This window comes from Oncorhynchus gorbuscha, linkage group LG01, assembly GCF_021184085.1.
Source record: "Oncorhynchus gorbuscha isolate QuinsamMale2020 ecotype Even-year linkage group LG01, OgorEven_v1.0, whole genome shotgun sequence".
In the NCBI taxonomy this organism is placed as follows: Eukaryota; Metazoa; Chordata; class Actinopteri; order Salmoniformes; family Salmonidae; genus Oncorhynchus; species Oncorhynchus gorbuscha.
The window spans coordinates 22,396,178-22,420,888 of record NC_060173.1 but is presented as its reverse complement, the minus strand read 5'-3'; the positions used below and the strand labels follow the sequence as shown (position 1 = coordinate 22,420,888).

The 24,711-nt window shown below is 46.6% G+C and overlaps 1 protein-coding gene across 10 annotated transcripts in view; it reads left to right on the top strand.

The window, feature by feature from the left end:
• LOC124034681 (homeodomain-interacting protein kinase 2-like) overlaps positions 1–24,711 on the top strand; it is a 136,903-nt gene that overhangs the window by 82,559 nt on the left and 29,633 nt on the right. For 7 of the 10 annotated variants that reach the window (XM_046348164.1, XM_046348207.1, XM_046348168.1 and 4 more), the window contains 3 exons: positions 12,284–12,407; positions 14,242–14,364; positions 19,100–19,198. In XM_046348164.1, the coding sequence (XP_046204120.1) occupies positions 12,284–12,407; positions 14,242–14,364; positions 19,100–19,198 (346 nt within the window). The remainder of the gene's footprint in view (positions 1–12,283; positions 12,408–14,241; positions 14,365–19,099; positions 19,199–24,711) is intronic. The other 3 variants (XM_046348222.1, XM_046348213.1, XM_046348176.1) reach the window with 1 other exon arrangement.

Here is a 24,711-nt window from a genome sequence, read left to right as displayed (position 1 = left end):
CTGTTAACTTTTTTTCTTGGACTTTGACAGGTAAATATTTAGCCTCATATCTAGCTAATATGGCCTAATATCTAGCTAATATTTAGCTTCTTACTTCGGCTACACATCACTAGCCGTGGCTATAGGCTATGCAAGCCTCTCCGCAATAGGCCATTCTTCTTCTCGTGAAATCCCAGGAAGCTATAGGACATTTATTATTATACTTTTTTTCTACTAGGTCTAATAGCCTTTTTTCAGGGGAAAGAAGCAGGTTTGCTTTTACTAATTGCTGAATGTCAAACAGGCCTACAGCATAGAAAATGCATTTTGGGGGAAGTTGAGGAGAGAAAGTGCATTGGTGTGATTGATCACTTTTGGCTGGTTATGATAACATTGTTGCACTGATGCATTGCAAATAGTTGCACAGGACATACAGAGATGAGCACAGTGGAAAGTAAGACCCAAAGGAATAGACAACCAATAGAAAAATAGAAATCACTTGCAAACCACTTTAGCAACGAGGCAATAACATGATGTAAAATATGTGCAAGCTCTGCGTTTGTTGTTTAATTGCTACATTTAAATACATGTTACTATTTTTCATTACGCCTACATGTACATTTAAGTATTATTTGCAATTGTTACTATGACAATGAACTTCCTGAAAGATCTGAATGGTCTGAACCAGTATCTGTGTGTTAGAGACCTTATGAATGGTCTGAACCAGTATCTGTGTGTTAGAGACCTCATGAATGGTCTGAACCAGTGCTAGCTGTGCCAGCTGTGCCACCAGAGACTCTGGGTTCGAGCCCAGGCTCGGTCGCAGCCGGCCGCAACCGGGAGGTCCATGGGGATACGCAAAATTGGCCAAGCGTCCTCCGATTTAGGGAGGGCTTGGCCGGTAGGGATATCCTTGTCTCATCGCGCACTAGCGACTCCTGTGGCGGGCCAAGTGACCGCTAACCAGGTCGCCAGGTGCACGGTGTTTCCTCCGACACATTGGTGCGGCTGGCTTCCGGATTGGATGCGCACTGTATTAAGAAGCAGTGCGGCTTGGTGGGGTTGTGTTTCGGAGGACGCATGGCTTTCGACCTTCGTCTCTCCAGAGTCCGTACGGGAGTTGTAGCGATGAGAAAAGATAGTAACTACTAACAATTGCATACCACGAAATTGGGGAGAAAAGGGGGGTAAAATTTAACATAAAAATAATAAAAAGAAGAAAGATTTACTAAGAGGCCTGAACCATGAAAAGCAGCCCAGACCGCCAAACTTTACCGTTAGCACAGGTAGTGTTCTCCTGGCATCCGCCAAACCCAGATTCTCTCTGCCAGCTGGTGAGGCATGATTCATAACTCCAGAGAATGATTTTCCATTGCTTTGTAGTCTAATGGCGGCAAGCTTTACACCCCTCCAGCCGACTCAGCTCGGCCATGGAAACCCATTTCATGAAGCTCCCGAAGGAACAGTTCATGTGCTGACGTTGCTTCTAGAGACAGGTTGAAACTCTGTAGTGAATGTTTCAACCAAGGACAGGCAATTGTTTTACGCTATGCGTTTGGACAACAAATTAGATGAGGTACGATCACGAATATCCTACCAACGGGACATCAAAAACTGTAATATCTTATGTTTCATGGAATTGTGTCTCAATGATGACATGGATATTCAGCTAGAGGGATATACGCTGCACCGGCAAGATAGAACAGCACACTCTGGTATGACGAGGGGGGGGCGGTCAGTGCATATTTGTAAACATCAGCTGGTGCACGAAATCTAAGGAAGTCTCTAGATTTTTCTCGCCCGAAGTAGAGTATCTTGTGATAAAATGCAGTCCACACTATTTGCATAGAGTGTTTTCAGCTATACTTATCGTGGCTGTTTATTTACCACCACAGACAGATGCTGGCACTAAGACTCAGTCACCCAGAGGAGGCGCTCTGAGTGGCCGGAGACTTTAATGCAGGGAAACTTAAATCAGTTCTACCTAACTTCTATCAACATGTTAAATTTGCAACCTTAGGGAAAAAAATATAGATCCCCTGTACGCCACACACAGAGATGCATGCAAAGCTCTCCCTCGCCTTCCATTTGGTAAATTCAACCACAATTCTATCCTCCTGATTCCTGCTTACAAGAAAAAATTAGAGCAGGAAGCACCAGTGACTCGGTCTATAAAAAAGTGGTCAGATGAAGCAGATGCCAAACTACAGGACTGTTTTGCTATCACAGTCTAGAACATGTTCCGGGATTCTTCCTGTGTCATTGAGAACTACACCACATCAGTCACTGGCTTTATCAATAAGGGCATTGAGGACGTCGACCCCACAGTGACTGTACATACCCCAACCAGAAGCCATGGATTACAGGCAACATTCGCACTGAGCTAAAGGGTAGAGCTGCCGCTTTCAAGGTGCAGGACTCTAACCCGGAAGCTTATAAAAAAATCCTGCTATGCCCTCCGACAAACCATCAAACAGGCAAAGCATCAATACAGGGCTGAGATTGAATTGTACTACACCAGCTCCAACGGTCGTCTCATGTGGCAGGTCTTGCAAACTAATACAGACTACAAAGGGAAGCACAGCCGCGAGATGCCCAGTGACACGAGCCTACCAGACGAGCTAAATCACTTTCATGCTCCCTTCGTGGCAAGCAAAACTGAGGCATGCATGAGACTATCAGCTGTTCTGGACAACTGTGTGATCATGCTCTCCGTAGTCGACGTGAGTAAGACCTTTAAACAGCTCAACAAGGCTGCGGGGCCAGACGGATTACCAGGACATGTGCTCCGGGCATTTGCTGACAAACTGGCAGGTGTCTTCACTATCATTTTCAACATGTCCCTGATTGAGGCTGTATTACCAGCATGTTTCAAGCAGACCACCATAGTTCCTGTGCCTAAGAACACAAAGGCAACCTGCCTAAATGACTACAGACCCATAGCACTCAAGTCCGTAGCCATTAAGTACTTTGAAAGGCTGTTAATGGCTCACATCATATCCCAGAAACACTAGACACACTCCAATTTGCATTCCGCCCAAACAGATCCACAGATGATGTAATATCTATTGAACTCCATACTGCCCTTTCCCACCTGGACAAAAGGAACACCTATGTGAGAATGCTATTCATTGACTACAGCTCGGTGTTCAACACCATAGTAACCTCAAAGCTCATCACCAAGCTGAGTATCCTGGGACTAAACACCCCCCTCTGCAACTGGATCCTGAACTTCCTGACGGGCTGCCCCCAGGTGGTGGGTGTAGGTAGCAACACATCCCCCACGCTGATCCTCAACACTGGAGCCCCTCAGGGGTGCGTGCTCAGTCCCCTCCTGTACTCCCTGTTCACCCATGGCCAGGCACGAACACCATGCACCACACACTCCAACACCATCATTAAGTTCGCAGATGACACAACAGTGGTAGGCCTGATCACCGACAATGACGAGACAGCTTTTAGGGAGGAGGTCAGAGACCTGGCCCGGTGGTGCCAGAATAACAACCTATCCCTCAACGTAACCAAGACTAAGGAGATGATTGTGGGCTCCAGGAAAAGGAGGACAGAGCATGCCCCACTCTCATTGACAGGACTGTAATGGAGCAGGTTGAGAGCTTCAAGTTCCTTGGTGTCCACATCACCAACAAACTAGAATGGTCCAAACACACCAAGACAGTCATGAAGAGGGCATGAGAAAGCCTATTCCCCCTCAGGAAACTAAAAAGATTTGGCATGGTTCCTCAGATCCTCAAAAGGTTCTCCAGCTGCAACATTGAGAGCATCCTCACCCGGTTGCATCACTGCCTGGTACAGTAATTGCTCGGCCTCCGACTGCAAGGAACTACAGAGGGTAGTGCGTACAGCCCAGTACATCATTGGGGCTAAGCTGCCTGCCATCCAGGACCTCTACACCAGGCAGTGTCATAGGAAGACCCTAAACATTGTCAAGACCCCAGCCAGTTGAGTAATGTCCTGTTAAAAATGGTGTAGGTCTTATTTATTTAAAGAAAAGTTAGAAGCAAAAGCCTACAACTATTTTAGCACCGTTTTGCGCTGCTCTGAGGCAAGCATTGGGACTGGTCTTGATAAATCAATTAGATTTTTATTTTCACCTAATCTCCATTTGGGTATCGGTTATACAAGAATTAGAAAATTAGGGCGCAGAAATGTTATGCTCTTAGTGTAACCTTTATTTAACTAGGCATGTCAGTTAAGAACAAATTCTTATTTACATGGACAGCCTACTCTTTCCTCGTGCCCTGCAGGGATTCTTTAGCTAAATAGCCCAGTACTGTACTGCTGACCGTCACATTGTACAGCGCCATATTTTCCATTCCAGCAAGTGCCAGTCAAAAATTTTGGACACACCTACTCATTCCAGGATTTTTCTATATTTTTGCTATTTTCTACATTGTAGAATAACTATACTAATAACTATAAATAACACAGGTGTCCCGCATGCCCTGCATTCTGAAGTACAGACATGGCCTGCTCTCCCTTTATAAGGAATTAGGCACTTTCCCATGTTTACTACAGTATGTATTGTAGACTGCACATTAGCCTAATAAACAAATAAACACATTTCGATAATAAAATCATTATAAAAACGCCTCTTTCAAAATGCAGATGTTGATTTAGTTATGGATGCATAATGAATTACAATGGGACTAAATATCACTGATTTACAGAAATATTGTAACAAAGTTGTCTAATGAAGGCAAACAATTTAGAATCCTCCAATCCTGTAGCCTACTCCCGACCGTCACGTTGTACAGCGCCATCTTTTCCATTCCGTCCCAATGGAAACCCTCAGGGTTATGTTTTTTGTTTTTCTCTGATTAGAAACACCATAATATTAATCAAATTAATTATGCCAAATTTCTTAAAATCAATCCCATATACTATGCTATTACAAAAAAGGTTTTCAATTATCTGGTAATGCCAATACGGAATACAATCAAATGTTTCTCAAAGATTCCCTCTGGTGGTCAAACTAGCAATAACTTGCAGTAACAGAAGAAATGTCTGACAATTAAATGACGTGCCACAGAATGCTGCAGCAGCATGGAAGGTGTGCCGCAGTATGACGCAACTTTTAAAAGAGGACCCACTGTAGCTATGCTGATGAATTAACAATTGAAACAGTTACAGCACCATCAGAACTTAGCTCTGCCTTTTGAATAGAGAGAGGGATCCCTTCTTTACAACACCTTGAGCACAAGGAATGTTAACTGGACCCTGAATGAAAATACTACTTCTCAAGGTCTGTTTAAAAGTTTTTATGTCCCGACTTACACAACTAGCTAAAATCCTTGACTCGGGCTCGTGGAGGACCAAAAACAGCCTTTTATCATGCAGCCCTCAATAGGCATTTAGCATTCACTCTGCCCCATCGCTCCCTCACGTGATGGCTGGGCAGGGCTGGTTCTTTTTAGTGTGTGTGTGTGTGTGTGTGTGTGTGTGTGTGTGTGTGTGTGTGTGTGTGTGTGTGTGTGTGTGTGTGTGTGTGTGTGTGTGTGTGTGTGCGTGCGTGCGTGCGTGCGTGCGTGTGTGCGTGTGCGCGTGTGCGTGTGTGCGTGTGTGTGTGTACGCATGTTTCATTGTCTCAGCCTCTCTGACAGAGGAAACCACTAACTTTGGGGCCAGAGGAGGGGCCACAAGTGGAGGATAGTGCTGGGGAGAATCCCAATTGCATTTCCTTGATTCCTCACGTCCTCTCTCTTCACCTCCTTCTCAAAACCTATCCAATGTGTTTTAGAAGTAGGTGAGGAGAGAGGACATGAGGAATCAAGGAAGTGCCATTTAGATTCTCCCCTGGACTCTCCCTCTGTCCCTCAGTCACTCGGTACAAGGCCTTCAAAGAGTTATGTCAAGAGGTTGCCACCAAAAACGGGCATACATAATATTATAATACTATACTTCGTTCATCACGTCAGGAAGCAGAGAGCTCTTCAAATGAACCCAACCATCCTAGTTAACGTAACAGTAAATAAGTTGCAGTTGTCGAGTGTAGTGAGTTTGACTTCATTGTACAAGAGCAGTTATTGTTGTACCAAGAGTTGTGATGAAAAGTTCAAACTCATCAGAAATATAAACCACCTGCAATGGCAGTTCACACCAATGATGTCATATATGAATGCAGTAACCTATACTGTATAATAAATATGAGGTCTATAGTTCAGACTCATTGCAATAGAAACAACGTCCAGTGTGAATGCTGCAATGCCAAGCAATGATGTCATTTAAAGTAAATTATGTCTATCGTTCAACCTCATTACAATCAAATGTAAATGCAGGGGTCCAGACCAGTGATGTGCCAGACTGCCAGGAGACTGAAGTGAAGCCGAGCTGAGGGAAGGTCAGGATGATGGATGCATCCTGACGTGCCCACTGCCCATGATGTCAGAGCCGGGAATAGCAGCTGCAGTGCAGTGCGTGGGTATGGGTGGAGGTGCCAGGAGGAGAGGAGATGGCCGCCTGTCCACCCACCCGCCTGGTCTGCCTGCCCTAGTTTAGGCGGGCAGAAGAAAGACTCCATTCATTTATTGTGGTGGGGTTGTGCCATCACTGTAGCTCCCAGGGGATCGGCCTCATCAATGAGAGGCCAGCTGGGAGGATGTCACAGCGCCCATCTCCCCACATACAGTACTGTAGCAAGGATTGTACCAGTTTGCCTGCCACATGCATGACTCCACCTCCTCAGAGTGTTCTGGTCCGGTCCAGCTTGTTCGCTGCTGTCTATGTGTTAGATGAGGTATAGTTTAGAGCTGTTACATTGGTGGTGAGGTTTCTGTGCCACTGCTTATGGAGTGCACATGCTGCACATGTGGTGTCAACGGAACTTCCAGAAGAGAATGGCTATGTGTTCACAAATGCTGGATCTAATGGGCCTACTCTGATAAAGACATACTTTATGACATCTTTGTATTGGCCTTGCACTGCAAAGTGACACCACCCTCTAGTGCAAACTTCACAATCTGAGTGGCTGTGTGTGTGTGTGTGTGTGTGTGTGTGTGTGTGTGTGTGTGTGTGTGTGTGTGTGTGTGTGTGTGTGTGTGTGTGTGTGTGTGTGTGTGTGTGTGTGTGTGTGTGTGTGTGTGTGTGTGTGTGTGTGTGTGTGTGTGTGTGTGTGTGTGTGTGTGTGTGTGTGTAGTGTGTACGTAGCTGAGGTTTGCATGCAGAGCAGCTCTGCTCATAAAGCACCAGGATGTAGTAAGCAGTTAACACTAGACTGCCTGGCATTTTCCATTTGACTGTTTTACCCACAACATTTATTCCATCTCCTGTATTGACCACTACTATCTATGACCTCTTATGGAGCACTGCTGTAACCCTAGCTGTAGGGCGCATACCTTTACACTATCTATGTGCTAAAGGAGACAGAATCCTGCTTCTGTGTCCTTAAGGAGAGTGAAGGAAGAGAGGAGTGAAGGAAGGAAGGAGTGAAGGAAGAAAGGGAGGATAGTAGTGAAGGAAGGAAGGAAAGAGAGAGAAGAGGAGAGGTGTGTGAGCTGCACAGATGTGTGTTTACCAGGGCCTGCATCAGCAGCAGCTGCTGTGTTTTGCATGCCACGGAAGCAGTGAGGAGATTTACATTACTGGTTTGATTTCATGAACGTGATCGTTGTTTTGGATTAGAAGGGAGGGATGGAGTGCAGCTGGACCTCAGTGATACCAGGGCAGTGGAATCATTGAAAAGGGCCTGGATCGTGGAGGTGCTGCCGGAAACTGATCCAAGCATACCATTATCAGCTCTTATGGACCAGAACATGACACACACACACACACACACACACACACACACACACACACACACACACACACACACACACACACACACACACACACACACACACACACACACACACACACACACACACACACACACACACACACACACACACACAGATAGACGCATACACACATAAACCCCCCCACCCACACACACCCACACAGATAGACACATACACACATAACCCCCCACCCCCCCCACACACACGCACAGATAGACACACACACACACACACACCACACACACACACACACACAGATACACACACACACACACATACACCCCCACACACACACACACACACACACACAGATACACACACACACACACACACACACACACACACACACACACACACACACACACACACACACACACACACACACACACACACACACACACACACACACACACACACACACACACACACACACACACACACAGATAGACGCATACACACACACACACACAGCCAAAGATGCAGGACTAATTGCTCTCTAATTTAAATAGGATGGTCCAAAGCTGACTGCTATAAAAACCCACAGTTCCATGACATCAAACGTGGCACACAGTCAACCATGGAAAAGAACATTGAGGCCAGGCGCAGACCATTTCCCCATGATTGGTTGTTGTATCATATTAATTTCATGCTAAGCGGACGCTAATATTCCAGGGAGATTGATAATGCATGGGAGGGGAGCTGTGCTGCTGTAACCTCAAGGAAGGACCTTGTAGGAGTAGAAGGGTCTGTGACCTGAGTGTTGTGAGCACTGGGGGCCAGAGGTGTCTGATACCGTATACTTATGCAAATAGAGGGCGTGTGTGCGTGTGTGTGTGTGTGTGCTAATCAGAGAGCAAACAGCCCTAAGTCTCTGGGGAAACCGGAAACTGTACACAGTTAGGGGAAAGGTGTCACATTAGTGTGTGTGTATGCAATAACAGTTTATCTTCAGCAACGGAAAGTTACAAAGTTGTTTTCCATAAGCTTCGCTATTTGCCGATCTTGTGTCAGCCAGAACCATAGCATCTATTTTGTCTGGTTACTGTGTGTGTGTGTGTGTGTGTGTGTGTGTGTGTGTGTGTGTGTGTGTGTGTGTGTGTGTGTGTGTGTGTGTGTGTGTGTGTGTGTGTGTGTGTGTGTGTGTGTGTGTGTGTGTGTGTGTGTGTAGAAACAAGAAACAAGGAATGTGTGTGTGTGTGTGTGTGTGTGTGTGTGTGTGTGTGTGTGTGTGTGTGTGTGTGTGTGTGTGTGTGTGTGTGTGTGTGTGTGTGTGTGTGTGTGTGTGTGTGTGTGTGTGTGTGTGTGTGTGTGCCTGGGTGTGTTTGTGCGTGTGTATGAGCCTCTGTATCCCTCATTGTAAAGCTCCTAACCTCATACCTCTCTAAAGTGAAAGCCCATGCAGTTTGAAGAGGGAGTATTGTGCTGACTGACCCTGGCCCATAGCTCAGGTTCCCTCCCTTACTCCCCTCAGCACACAGTGTCCTGCCCAGTGCTATCTGCTCTGGCAACCCACAATAGATGGACCAGCTCATTGTGTGTTGAGTGTGTAATATAACTCTCCTTCAGACTCGTTTGGGGGTGTTGTCTCGGTGTGTTGTTGTGATGTATTATCTTGGTGTGTTGACTTGGTGTGTTGTCTTGGTGTGTTGTCGTGGTGTGTTGTCTTGGTGTGTTTTCTTGGTGTATTGTTGTGTTGTGTTTTCTTGGTGTGTTGTCGTGGTGTGTTTTCTTGGTGTGTTGTCTTGGTGTGTTGTGTTGTCTTGGTGTGTTGTCTTGGTATGTTGTCATGTGTTTTCTTGGTGTGTTGTTGTGATGTGTTGTCTTGGTGTGTTGTCTTGGTGTGTTGTCGGGGTGTGTTGTCTTGGTGTGTTGTCTTGGTATGTTGTCGTGGTGTGTTGTCTTGGTGTGTTTTCTTGGTGTGCTGTTGTGTTGTGTTTTCTTGGTGTGTTGTCGTAGTGTGTTGTCTTGTGTTGTCTTGGTGTGTTGTCTTGGTGTGTTGTGTTGTCTTGGTGTGTTGTCTTGGTATGTTGTCATGTGTTTTCTTGGTGTTGTTATGTTTTCTTGGTGTGTTGTCGTGGTGTGTTGTTATGTTGTGTTTTCTTGGTGTGTTGTCATGGTGTGTTGTCATGTGGTTTCTTGGTGTGTTGTTGTGTTTTCTTGGGGTGTTTTCTTGGTGTGTTGTCGTGGTGTGTTTTCTTGGTGTGTTGTCGTGGTGTGTTGTCTTGGTGTGTTGTCGTGGTGTGTTGTCGGGGTGTGTTGTTGTGTTTTCTTGGTGTGTTGTCTTGGTGTGTTGTCGTGGTGTGTTTTCTTGGTGTGTTTTCTTGGTGTGTTGTCGTGGTGTGTTTTCTTGGTGTGTTGTCGTGGTGTGTTGTCGGGGTGTGTTGTTGTGTTTTCTTGGTGTGTTGTCTTGGTGTGTTGTCGTGGTGTGTTGTCTTGGGGTGTTGTCTTGGTGTGTTGTCGGGGTGTGTTGTTGTTGTGTGTTCCACCGCTGCCCCAAGACCCCAATAACCACCCTTTCATTTACTGAGCCCTCTCCTTGTTAGGTTCATTGGAGAGGCTACTGCTCTCTCTCTCTCTCTCTCTCTCTCTCTCTCTCTCTCTCTCTCTCTCTCTCTCTCTCTCTCTCTCTCTCTCTCTCTCTGTCTGTCTTTCTCTCTCTTTTTCTATATCTCATTTGTACTGTCTTGTCTCTCTCTTTTGTTAGCTAGATATACCTGTGTCTGCCACCGTGATAAAGCTTGGTCCCACCTGTTTCTCACAATGTTAAACCTGACATCTCTTTCACAAATAGTGAGGAAGATCCGAGAAGAGAGAAGTCTGAGTCCCATGTTGCAAGTGTGATCATATTCCCTCCACTGCCACTCCCCTCCCCCAGTCCCATAGAGCCCTGCTCTTATCCACATTATGTGTTGTCTGGGCCTGTCCAGCAGGCTCCCAGCAAGGAGTTACTTCTCTGTCTCTCTCCCAGGCTGCCTTGGAGCCCGTGCTCTTCCGTTCCTCTCCTCTCACCCCGTTGTCATGACCACAACAGGCACGGAATGCTGGGAACTCGGCAATGATCAGCCTAAAGATCAAAAAATTATTGTCACGCCATTAAAATGTATCGCTGATAATGTTTTATGATGAAGTAGTGTGTCTCTAGTGTGTGTGTATTTATGTTTGTGCGCGCGTGCGTGTACATGTATGCACATGCGTGTGTGTTTGTGTCTGTCACAATGAGTTTCCCTCATTGGGGACCGAGGCAGTCTGCATAGTAATTGAAATGCTCATCAGAGACTTCAGCTCAGGGGACTGCATTATAATGTATCTGGTCTAGTGTAACAGAGCTCATGGTGAGTCCACAGTAAAAGGGATCATTTTCTAAATCGTTTGTCAGTCATGGCATTCGTATAACCGAGACAGTGATTTTTTTCCTGTTCAGTGCTCACTCAGACCCAGTTATTTATCAGTGGCAGTCGGGAAGTGGCCACTTGGCCCCTGTGTTTTGTAAAGGCCCAGAAGTCTAGGAACCTGGTAACCAAGCGCTGGGGTTTTTAACTGGCCTTTGAAACGGCCCCGGAGTCGGACGATGGTTGCTCTGGCTCTGTGGATATATATATTCATTTTATTTTTCATGGCAGAATAATTGATTCCACATAGGGCCACTGTCACCAAGCCCCATATTCTTCCCTAGATTACCCTCCCACTCTCCTCTCTCCCATATTCTATCCCAGAACCCAGACTCCACAATGTTTGGGCATCCCGATTTGCTCTTGCACGGCTATCAATCAATTAGCTCCGCCCCCCCCACGGTCAGCACTAAGATCAACAACGTGACTGCCAGTTCCATATGAAGGAGAATCAAAGAAAACAAAGTCCTTCAACTTTTCTCAAAGCTTCTCTAAACAAGTGAGGTGTTTGCATTAAAGGCCTGAGAACTTGTCTGAGATCAGTGTAAGATAACATATCAGGGAATGACAGCCTGATTGATTAGTTTATCTTGGGCGGGACGTTAAGACTGCTGCTGGCAATGTAATTTAATTAAGTGTGTTTTGGGAATGTTTTGAATAGAGGCCCAGTTTGCTGAGGTCTTGGGAGGGTTAGCTGCTGCTCCTAACACTGAAGCAAAGTAATGTCACTCATTTGTTTGCTTCTCCCAGATGAGATCTTTCATTAAAATTAGTGTTACATCAACACATTGTGTTATGACATGGGCCGGGATTTAATCCAATGCAGATTAACAACCTGCACACAGCAATAGACTTTTAAAAGCTATTTCCCCGACATTTACGGAGATCATGTTCGCTGTAAACGCAAAGTTAGCTCAAGCAGAAAAGTAAATCGCAGTGCACAGGTCGTTTTGTCTGCAATTGTTGGAATCTCTGTCATGGTCTTTTCCAGGTTAGATACAATGTCCGGTCAGTTCCATAACTCATACAGGTTCTCCTTCTTGTACCATTGCTTACCTTACAGAAATACTCTGGCCTGTATTTAACCATGCTGTCTCTCTCCCTCCCTCTCTCTCTCCTCAGAGCTCCGGAGATCATCCTGGGCCTGCCCTTCTGTGAGGCCATCGACATGTGGTCCCTGGGCTGTGTCATCGCTGAGCTCTTCCTAGGCTGGCCCCTTTACCCAGGGGCCTCCGAGTACGACCAGGTAGGTCTGAGGGTCTGCCCATAGGGGAGATAAGGAGTGATGCCTAAATGAGAGAAAGCATCCAAGACAAGAGCTAAAAGACGTTGTTTCTGAATGCTACAATAAACAGGAAATGCAATCAATCAAGGTGTGCATTTTGCAACAGTGGCGTACTAAGAGTTATTACTGCTTTCACATAGGATTTACAGTATTTTGCCTGTAGAAAGAATTGGGAAATGTTTATATGATCCCCTTAAAAACAGTCCCATTTTTACCACATTGCCTGCATATGCCTTTTATATCTCCCGCATGCCGGCACACTGGTGATGTAGAGGTGTGCCGATGTGGGTAGGCATTTATTTGAATAAATCCATTGAATATACACTATCAAAAAGAAATCCAATATTCATTTGTTTAGACAGGTCCTAAGAAACATTATAACACTAATAAAATGTAGATAATCCACTTGTTAATTAAACTCCATAACATGCTGGCTAAATCTTGTAATAAATGAGTCAACCAGACAAGATGATCATGAGCAGCACTCACTTCAACGTAGCTAACATTTCCCCAGTCTAACCAATCGATTGTCTGAAAGCAGTGCGATGGTGCTGTCCCATTCAAAACGGTGCTGAAGTTATAATGTAGTTGACCACACGCGGGTAGGCTATTGCTTCAAATGTACAGTGTTACAAAGATTGGAATTACTTTGGGAGTTTCAGTATGAAAAATTTTGATACATGCCTTCAATTGCGTTAGCCTACTTTATTCTAATATTTTTATAATTCAGTTATATTTATTCCCACAGTAATTCTTTATGGATCCATCAAGTTGTGGTTCAGAAAACAGTGCATGCTTAGTGGTTGGCTGTGACACGAAGTGACATGCCTCACAAAGTTTAGAACTGGCAAGACAATGGGTGAACGGGTGAAAGAAAACAGCTTGATTTGCTCCGAGAGATGGAGCAACACTCGCGCAAGGCTTTCCCATAGAGCCTAATGTGAGTTTGTTAAAGAGAAAGAGAGAGATAGAGAGAGAAGAGGAGGAACAGAAAGAGAGAGAAGAGAGGAACAGAAAGAGAGAGAAGAGAGGAACAGAAAGAGAGAGAGATGAGCGGAACAGAGAGATGTGTTGCTCTAGAGCACCAGAGCGCTGCTAATTGGGGCGAGTGGCTCAGTGGCATCTGCTGGGATAAACAGAGAGGTTGCAGAGGGATCAGGAGCTGCCTGTCTGTCGGAGGAGACGAGACACCACACAGACACAAACAGAGACGCATGCATGCACACACACGCACTCACACACAGGCCTCATTCCTATCACTCACATAACAGGACCAACCCTACACAGTACACACAGGAACCCAGGCAGCATCTGATACTGCCTGACATCAGATCTCTCCAGGTGTTTTTCTTGGATAGGTCTTCTGGTCGGTGAAAACTCATGGCCAGTAATAAATCACAGTTAGGGCAGAGTTTTTCCTGACCACATGACCTCACCAGGTTGACCCTGCTGTGAAAATGTGTCACATCTAATGTACAACACAACCTTGTGACACACTGTCATTTGATTAATAATGGATGATACTGCATCAGTATGGGTCTGGGCATATTCCCTCTGCAGTGAACATATTGGGGAGTTATGATTATTATAGCATAATTACCCCCAATGATTTCCCCCAGCAATGATTTTATAACTCACTAAGATTTTCAGTTAAATCAATTTACCTCAAAAGGGCAAAACAATATCCAATTAATTGTGCCTTATTTTGCATGTCTTAATTTTAATTATGTTTGGATGATTGTGTGAAACTCTGAATGCATAGTTGATGTGTTATTTGATATTTGTCCTCCTGTAGATCCGATACATATCTCAGACACAGGGGCTGCCTGCGGAGTACCTCCTGAGTGCAGGGACTAAGACTACCAGATTCTTCAATAGAGACACAGACTCCACCAACTACCCCCTATGGAGGCTGAAGGTAGGACTGTAGCACACACACACAGAAAAATACTAATTATGATTGCCCTTTTGTTGCACCAAAACTTTCCATAAATATCAAAAGGGCAGTTAGGTTTCACAGAGCGTTGTTCCAGGGGAGTCAATACTGTACAAATATAGAAGCTCATTGTGAGGCATTCACAGTGAGACTCAACGCTGGCTCTAAACAAAGTGAAATCCTAATGACAGCTACATGGATTTGTGTGAGAGGATTTGGTAACTGGAACTGGGTCTGACGAATCCAGCTCGGGGGGTGTCTCTTCACACGTACACACACACACGCACGCACACACACACACACACACACACACACACACACACACACACACACACACACACACACACACACACACACACACACACACACACACACACACACACACACACACACTCGCACACACTTGCACGCGCACGCACACACCTCTATGCAGGGACTCAGTGGAGCTGTCCTGTTTTTTCCTCATTAACTGGGTAAAATGTATTGTGTCATAGTAATGAATTTCCTCCTCTTCCTCCGAAGAGGAGAGGCGAAACGGATCAGAGGACCAATACGCGGCGTGGTAATTGTCCATGGTTCTTTTTAATACGTTAAGGTACACATGAACAACTGACTACAAAAAACAAGAAATGTGAAAACTCAAAACAGTCCTATCTGGTGCAGAGACAGAGAAAGGAACAATCACCCACAAACACACAGTGAAACCCAGGCTACCTAAGTATGATTCTCAATCAGAGACAACTAATGACACCTGCCTCTGATTGAGAACCATACTAGGCCGAAACATAGAAATACCCAAATCATAGAAAAACAAACATAGACTGCCCACCCAACTCACGCCCTGACCATTCTAACTAAATACAAAACACAGGAAATAAAGGTCAGAACGTGACAGTACCCCCCCCCCCCAAAGGTGCGGACTCCGGCCGCAAAACCTTGACCTATAGGGGAGGGTCTGGGTGGGCGTCTGTCCGCGGTGGCGGTTCTGGCGCGGGACGCGGACCCCACTTCACAATTGTCTTAGTCCGCCTTATTGTCCGCCTCCGTGGCTTTCTCACCATGGCCACCCTTATCAATGACCCCACTAGACAGAGGGGCAGCTCTGGGCAGAGAGGGACTGGCGACTCTGGGCAGAGGGGGACTGGCGCCTCTGGGCAGAGGGGGACTGGCGCCTCTGGGCAGAGGGGGACTGGCGCCTCTGGGCAGAGGGGGACTGGCGCCTCTGGGCAGAGGGGGACTGGCGCCTCTGGGCAGAGGGGGACTGGCGGCAGCGGCGCCGGACAGGCGGGACACTCCGGCAGCGGCGCCGGACAGGCAGGACGCTCCGGCAGCGGCGCCGGACAGGCGGGGCCACCTGCAGGGAGGAGACAGAGAGACAGCCTGGTGCGTGGAGCTGCCAGAGGAACCAACAGGCTGGGGAGACCTTCAGGAGGCTTGGTGTTAGGAGGAGCCTGAAGGACCGGGCTGTGGGGGAGCACTGGAGCTCTGGTGCACAACCTTGGTACCACTTCCCCAGGCTGGACAACTACTCTAGCCCGGACCCTCCAGAGTGCAGGCACAGGTTGAACCGGGCTGTGGGTAAGCATGGGAGATCTAGTGCTTACTACACGCACCTCTCCCTTAGGCTCCACTCCCACATTTGCCCGGCACGAGCGGAGCGCAGGCAGAAGACGCACTGCACCCTCCCAGCGCCCCGGAGACACAGCACGCAGAGCCGGCGCAGGATAACCTGGACCAAAACTGCGTACCGGCAACCAGACCCGCTGAGCAGGCACCATACGCCCTGGCTCAATGCCCACACTCGCATGGCACTTTCGGGGGGCTGCCCTATAGCGCACCGGGCTATGGACACGCACTGGCGACACCGTGCGCTTAACCGCATAACACGGTGCCTGACCAGTAATGCGCTGCTTATAATAAGCACGAGGAGTGAGCTCAGGTCTGCTACCTGGCTTAGTACCACACCTCGTCTGCCCCCCAAAAAAAAATTGGGGGCTGCCTCTCGTACATGTCGCACTGCCTCCTCACATCGCCGGCTCCTCTCTCCGGCTGCCTCTGCTCTCCTAGCTGCCTCCACCTGTTCCCATGGAAGGCGATCCTTTCCCGCCAGGATCTCCTCCCAGGTGTAGCAACCCTTGCCGTCCAATACATCCTCCCATGTCCATTCCTCCTGTGATGCTGGCCGCTGTTGTTGCTGCTGCTGTCGTCGCTGCTGTTTTTTACCACGCCGCTCGGCCCTTGGTGGGTGATTCTGTAATGAATTTCCTCCTCTTCTTCCGAAGAGGAGAGGCGAAACGGATCAGAGGACCAATACGCGGTGTGGTAATTGTCCATGGTTCTTTTTAATACGTTAAGGTACACATGAACAACTGACTACAAAAAACAAGAAATGTGAAAACTCAAAACAGTCCTATCTGGTGCAGAGACAGAGACAGGAACAATCACCCACAAACACACAGTGAAACCCAGGCTACCTAAGTATGATTCTCAATCAGAGACAACTAATGACACCTGCCTCTGATTGAGAACCATACTAAGCCGAAACATAGAAATACCCAAATCATAGAAAAACAAACATAGACTGCCCACCCAACTCATGCCCTGACCATACTAACTAAATACAAAACACAGGAAATAAAGGTCAGAACGTGACAGTCATGTGGCGTATCTGCAGACATAGTTTTGTGTTGCACGTCCTGACTCCACAATACTAATATCTTAGCTGGATACAGCTATATTCACTGCTCCACTGCACTTAGTGATGTTCTCTTCCAAGATTGGTCAGGTCTCAACACAAGTGTGTCTTAAATGGCACCGTAGTGCCTATAAAGTGCACTATTTTTGACCCTGTTCTAAGGTAGTGCACTATATAGGGAATAGGGTAGGGTGCACGACGTTGGCAAATAATCTAATTACGTTTTTTTACCAAATATTGCAAAACGTGTGTTGAGATTCTATAGTTGGTGTTGTATGGCATGACAACTATTGAAAAGCCAGGTACAGTAGAAGTTGTTGTGACGGGGTAGAAACCAAAGTGTTGGTCAGAGTTTCCCAGGTACAGTAGAAGTTGTTGTGACGGGGCAGAAACCAAAGTCTTAGTCAGAGTTTTCCAGGTACAGTAGAAGTTGTTGTGACGGGGTAGAAACCAAAGTGTTGGTCAGAGTTTCCCAGGTACAGTAGAAGTTGTTGTGACATGGCAGAAACCAAAGTGTTGGTCAGAGTTTCCCAGGTACAGTAGAAGTTGTTGTGACGTGGCAGAAACCAAAGTGTTGGTCAGAGTTTCCCAGGTACAGTAGAAGTTGTTGTGACGGGGTAGAAACCAAAGTGTTGGTCAGAGTTTCCCAGGTACAGTAGAAGTTGTTGTGACGTGGCAGAAACCAAAGTGTTGGTCAGAGTTTCCCAGGTACAGTAGAAGTTGTTGTGATGGGGTAGAAACCAAAGTGTTGGTCAGAGTTTCCCAGGTACAGTAGAAGTTGTTGTGACGTGGCAGAAACCAAAGTCTTAGTCAGAGTTTCCCAGGGGACCCTTATTACATTTGAATGTTACATTCATGGCGTAAAAAAAGTGCACTCTCTTGCGATGTGGATATTGCACATGCCAATATTGCAATTTCAATTAAAATGTCATTATTTGTGAAGCCCTAGAATAGAGTACCATTTAGGACACATGCCTTAGTTCTTATCCGTACAAAATGACGCGCAACAATACTACATTGACATCCAATAATATAGCGTGCTCCTTGCATACTAATGTTGACCTTTCAGTAAGTTTGGATGATAACAACCTGTCTGTTTTAAAGTGTGTGTGTTTGCCTGTGTGTGTGTGTGTGCGTATGTGCTCTCAAGTTATACAAGAGCCTGTCCCAGACAAGTTATTACTATGTATATAATAACACGGCTGCAACTGCATCTTTTTCCATGGTTGTTGGCATGTGGAAAATCGAATAGCTAGCAACCAACAACCTTTTCCCCTTCACTGAGTCAGACACAGGGATAGGGTTGTCAGAGTGATTGCTAAGCTTCACTTCGATCTTGGCTTGCTGTGTTTTTCCATTTGACAGAAACCGTGAACATTGTGATACTGTAATACTACATTGTTTTGTCAGAGAGTGTTCCTCTGCTAATAGGTCTGTAAGATTATTGTGGGTGTGTATGTGTATTTGTGTGTTTCCATGCGTATATGTGTGTCCCTGCCTGTGTGTGTGTGTCCATGCGCACATTTGTGTGTGTGTGAGCACAGATATGTATGTATTCCACCACACCAGCCCTGCTCCCCAGACATGGCTGTTTGATTAGTGTTTGTGTGTTACCCCAGGGTTGCTAAAAGGGCATTCTTATTCCTCCTAGCTAGCTCAGTGCTGCTAACCTGCTCATTCCTGCTAGCTCAGTCCTGCTAGCTAGCTCAGTGCTGCTAACTTGCTCATTCCTGCTAGCTCAGTCCTGTTAGCTTGCTCAGTCCTGCCAGCTTGCTCAGTGCTGCCAACTTTCTCATTTTTGCTAGCTAGCTCAGTCCTGATATCTTGCATAGTCCTGCTAGCTAGCTTGCTCAGTCCTGCTAGCTTGCTCAGTCCTGCTAGCTAGCTCAGTCCTGCTAGCTTGCTCAGTCCTGCTGCTGGTTAACATGAATCTGTAATGAGGAAAATGTAAATATTTTCAGAGACTAGAGGAACTCTGATGAGAACTGAATGGAACATCTGCTTCTTGTCTTCTCTCCACAGACACCAGAGGACCACGAGGGAGAGACGGTGATCAAGTCCAAGGAGGCCCGGAAGTACATCTTTAACTGCCTGGATGATATGGCTCAGGTTCAGAGCACTGTATATACAACACACACACACACACACACACACACACACACACACACACACACACACACACACACACACACACACACACACACACACACACACACACACACACACACACACACACACACACACACACCCTCAGGCAGCAGACACCCCAATGCATATGCAGTTAGTCTCAGAGGGAAATGAAAGCAGCTGCACTCTGACCGAATCCCTTCCTCATTTCTGATTCTTCTTTTCTTTTTTTCTTCTTAATAAATGACAGACCAATATCGGAGTCGAGCATGTGGTCAACTCGGTCACAGTCTTTGATGTGTTTAGTTTGCTTTTTTATTTAAGCTGGGTAGAATGTTGTGGCCATCCCATAATTGGATGTGTATGTGTAGTACATGTACACAACATGACAGAGAAGGTTAGAGGAGCTGCAGTGTGAGAACCCAGACAGTGTTGTGTCTATGACTCAGCGAGTTAGCCTTTAGCCCTATGCTAGGTTGTATTCATTAGTAAAAAGAAAATAGGTGTTTCTTGTTGAACAAGTCCAGGTAGTCCCAGCCTGTTTCAGTCCGGTTTCTTCTGTTTGGTGCCTAATGTACATGACCCTGCCTCTCACCAGCCAAGGTTTACCCATTTGGGAACCCATTTGTTTGATAAAGCAAAGAGAGGACACATTACAATGTTAAGTAACCAGAAAGTGACTCATACCCAACCCTGGTGTGGAAAGCACTGTCAACAGACAGCTTTATATGTTATGTCACTCGTCTCACAACTTGTCTCCTCTCCCTAATGCTCATTCTGATCACAGTGGGAAAGTTGAGACAGACCTATACACATTTTGCAGATTATGATGATATGATAGTGTCTCTGTCCATATTTTGTTCTTACTGTCACCTGCCCAAACATACTCGTTTTTCCAGCACACATACAGTACATACAGGTAATGACGCATTGAAACCCTGATACATTTCCCAGGCATCAAAAATGTCTTGTTTCTTCAACGGAGGATAAGGAGCTGTCAATGTACATGACCATTTAAGTCAGGTAATATGACTGCAGTTTCTTCCACAAACACACACACACACACACACACACACACACACACACACACACACACACACACACACACACACACACACACACACACACACACACACACACACACACACACACACACGCACACGCACACGCACACGCACACACACACACATACACGCACACAACACGCACACAGTCTGGCACAAAAAGCCCTTGGGATCCTCCACCTCATGCAAACCCTCACTTCTCTGTTGTCCCATTTGGACTATTAGAGTTGACCTGTGCCCAGCCAGAGTGCTCCAGGTCGGGCATAGCATGCATAGCGTGCAGCCACAGAGGCAGCGGTGCTCAGTGAAGTTAGTGCCTCTGCCTGAGCTAGTTTAGGAGGCCATACCTCCAAGCTGCTCCTACTCCCAGACACAAAACATTGGTCTAATGAAATCAACATGCACAGGCCAGATCACCAGGGTCAGCACTCACTCTGATCCTCTCTGACCCATACTACGCTCACAAACACACACACACACACACACACACACACACACACACACACACACACACACACACACACACACACACACACACACACACACACACACACACACACACACACACACACACACACACACACACACACACACACACACACACACACACACACACACACACAAGGTTACTGAAAGAAACAGAGTAGACTGAGAGTCAGTCCTAATGAGGAGAAAATCTCAGGCTCAGAATCCAGGGCTAGATAAATAAATAAGCAGTGTGGACATCTGTCTTCATTTGTATAATGGACGATAGCTGAAGGCACAGAGGGACTGGAGAGAGAGATTTGGGTCAGTTACCGGGACGTCTGCCCATGTTGAGATTGTTGTTGCCTCCACACTGTCGTGGGAAATGTGGGGAGAACTTAAAGTTCTGGAGGACCCATCTCCAATCCCTTTTTAGGACCAGCTCAACTGAATGGAGCCTGATGGAGGTCTAAATAGAATTAGGGAGGGCAAGACATCTGGGTGGTGAGTACATTTTAACCACACCACTTTGAGACCCAGCATGACTTTACAATAATGTTACTGACAGTGAAGCAATCGCTGAAATACAAGCATACTGCTCCTCACGTTCAGATTCACTTAAGTCACCAGATCCTCAAAACGTTGCACCATTGAGAGCATCTTGACCGGTTGCATCTTAATGGTATGGCAACCATTAACCATCGCAACAGAGGGTAGTGCGTACGGGCCAGTACAACAATGGGGCCAAGCTTCCTGCCATCCAGGACCTATATACTAGTCGATGTCAGAGGAAGGCCCACAAAATTGTCTAAGACTCCAGTCACCCAGGTCATAGACTGTTGTCTCTGCTAGTCCTGGGCCAGATAGTCCTGAGGCATGGTCCTAGGGCTCAGGTCCTCAGAGAGAGAGAGAGAGAGCGAGAGAGAGAGATTAAATTCACACAGGACACCGGATAGGACAGGAGAAATACTCCAGATATAACAGACTGGCCCTAGCCCCCCGACACATAAACTACTACAGCATAAATCCTGGAGGTTGAGATAGGACAAATTGTACAAATTCCCTCGAGTAACCTGTACCCCCGCACATTGACTTGTATGTACCCCCTGTATACAGCCTCGTTATTGTTATTTTATTGTGTTACTTTTTATACCTTTTTGACCTTAGTTAATTTAGTAAATATTTTCATAACTATTTCTTGATTTGCATTGTTAGTTCAGGGCTTGTAAGTTCGCATTTCACGGTAAGGTCTAAACCTGTTGTATTCAGCATTTCACGGTAAGGTCTAAACCTGTTGTATTCAGCATTTCACGGTAAGGTCTAAACCTGTTGTAATTCAGCATTTCACGGTAAGGTCTAAACCTGTTGTATTCAGCATTTCACGGTAAGGTCTAAACCTGTTGTATTCAGCATTTCACGGTAAGGTCTAAACCTGTTGTATTCAGCATTTCACGGTAAGGTCTAAACCTGTTGTATTCAGCATTTCACGGTAAGGTCTAAACCTGTTGTATTCAGCATTTCACGGTAAGGTCTAAACCTGTTGTATTCAGCATTTCACGGTAAGGTCTAAACCTGTTGTATTCAGCATTTCACGGTAAGGTCTAAACCTGTTGTATTTGCCGCATGTGACAAATACAATTTGATTTGATTTGAATATAGGACTATACTCAATGTTTTTGTTTTTTGTGTTGTGGCAGGATAAAGAGAAGTGATGGTTATGCTAAAAGTCTTCTACTGCTTCGCTGCTCTTGAACTTAATTATCAAGCACACTCCTATGGAGACATTGCTCTGTCTCTGCATTTAATCAATCTACTCTACAGTAGCTATGCATGGTATTCTCTGTAACATTCAAATACGTACATTTCTACTGTTCAGACATACAGAGGCGAGGCGACATATTTGCAATCCGACCGTGCGCATTTCCCAAAGTCATCTTTCCCTGGTAGATGACAGTGTGGTTATTTCCTCACCTCATTCCAGAGATTATTCCTTTATCATGCCAAGTGATGATGTGCGAGGCGGGGAGGGGTTAGGGACAGAGCCTGAATAACTTGAATGAGAACTGAATCAGATTGGTTGGCGTTTACTGGCTGTACATCAGATTGTCTGTGTAGCAGGGCTACAGAGATAAGCCGTGTGTCTTTATGAAAAACGGGCCCACTATCTTGTCATGGTAATCCCAATAAACAGCATGTCTATCCCTGACCCTGTCTGTGTCCCTGTACCCCAGACATAGATATGCCATTGAAGGCTGTACGCTGCTCCAGATCAGATCAGTATTTGCCTCCTCAGCCTGTGACTCTTCCTCGACCTCTCTCTGCTTCTGCCTCAGCCCCTGCCTCTACCTCTCTATCTCTCTCTGCCCCTGCCTTTGTCTCTTCCTCTACCTCTCTCTCTCTGCCTCTACCTCACTTTCTGCCTCTACCCCCCCTCTGTCTCTACCCCCCAGCCTCTACCTCTCTCAGCCTCTACCTCTCCCTCTACCTCTCACTCAGCCACTACCTCACTCTCTAACTCTCTCTCAGACTCTACCTCTCCCTCTCCCTCTACCTCTCTCTCAGCCTCTCTACCTCTCGCTCTACATCTACCTCTCTCTCTATCTCTCTCTCTACCTCTACCTCTCTCTCTACCTCTACCTCTCGCTCTACATCTACCTCTCTCTCAGCCTCTACCTCTCTCTCTACCTCTCGCTCAGCCTCTACCTCCCTTTCAGCATCTACCTTTCTCTCTGCCTCTACCTCGCTCTCTATCTCTTCCTCTACCTCTCTCTCAGCCTCTACCTCTCTCTCTCTACCTCTCTCTCAGCCTCTACCTCTCTCTCTCTACCTCTCTCTCAGCCTCTACCTCTCTCTCTCTACCTCTCTCTCAGCCTCTACCTCTCTCTCAGCCTCTACCTCTCTCTCTCTACCTCTCTCTCAGCCTCTACCTCTCTCTCTCTACCTCTCTCTCAGCCTCTACCTCTCTCTCAGCCTCTACCTCTCTCTCTCTACCTCTCTCTCAGCCTCTACCTCTCTCTCAGCCTCTACCTCTCTCTCTCTACCTCTCTCTCAGCCTCTACCTCTCTCTCAGCCTCTACCTCTCTCTGCCTCTACCTATCTCTCTCTACCTCTCTCTGCCTCTACCTATCTCTCTCTACCTCTCTCTGCCTCTACCTATCTCTCTCTACCTCTCTCTGCCTCTACCTATCTCTCTCTACCTCTCTCTGCCTCTACCTATCTCTCTCTACCTCTCTCTGCCTCTACCTATCTCTCTCTACCTCTCTCTGCCTCTACCTATCTCCCTCTACCTCTCTCTGCCTCTACCTATCTCTCAGCCTCTACCTCTCTCTGCCTCTACCTATCTCTCTCTACCTCTCTCTGCCTCTACCTATCTCTCTCTACCTCTCTCTGCCTCTACCTCTCTCTCTCTACCTCTCTCTACCTCTACCTCTCTCTCTCTACCTCTCTCTGCCTCTACCTCTCTCTCAGCCTCTACCTCTCTCTCTCTACCTCTCTCAGCCGCTACCTCCCTCTCAGCATCTACCTTTCTCTCTGCCTCTACCTCTCTCTGCCTCTACCTCTCTCTCTCTACCTCTCTCTGCCTCTACCTATCTCTCTCTACCTCTCTCTGCCTCTACCTATCTCTCTCTACCTCTCTCTGCCTCTACCTATCTCTCAGCCTCTACCTCTCTCTCTCTACCTCTCTCTGCCTCTACCTATCTCTCAGCATCTACCTTTCTCTCTGCCTCTACCTCTCTCTCTGCCTCTACCTTTCTCTCAGCCTCTACCTCCCTCTCAGCATCTACCTTTCTCTCTGCCTCTACCTATCTCTCTGCCTCTACCTATCTCTCTGCCTCTACCTATCTCTCTGCCTCTACCTATCTCTCAGCCTCTACCTCTCTCTTTGTGTCTACCTTTCTCTCTGCCTCTACCTCTCTCTCAGCCTCTACCTCTCTCTCTCTACCTCTCTCAGCCTCTACCTCTCTCTCTCTACCTCTC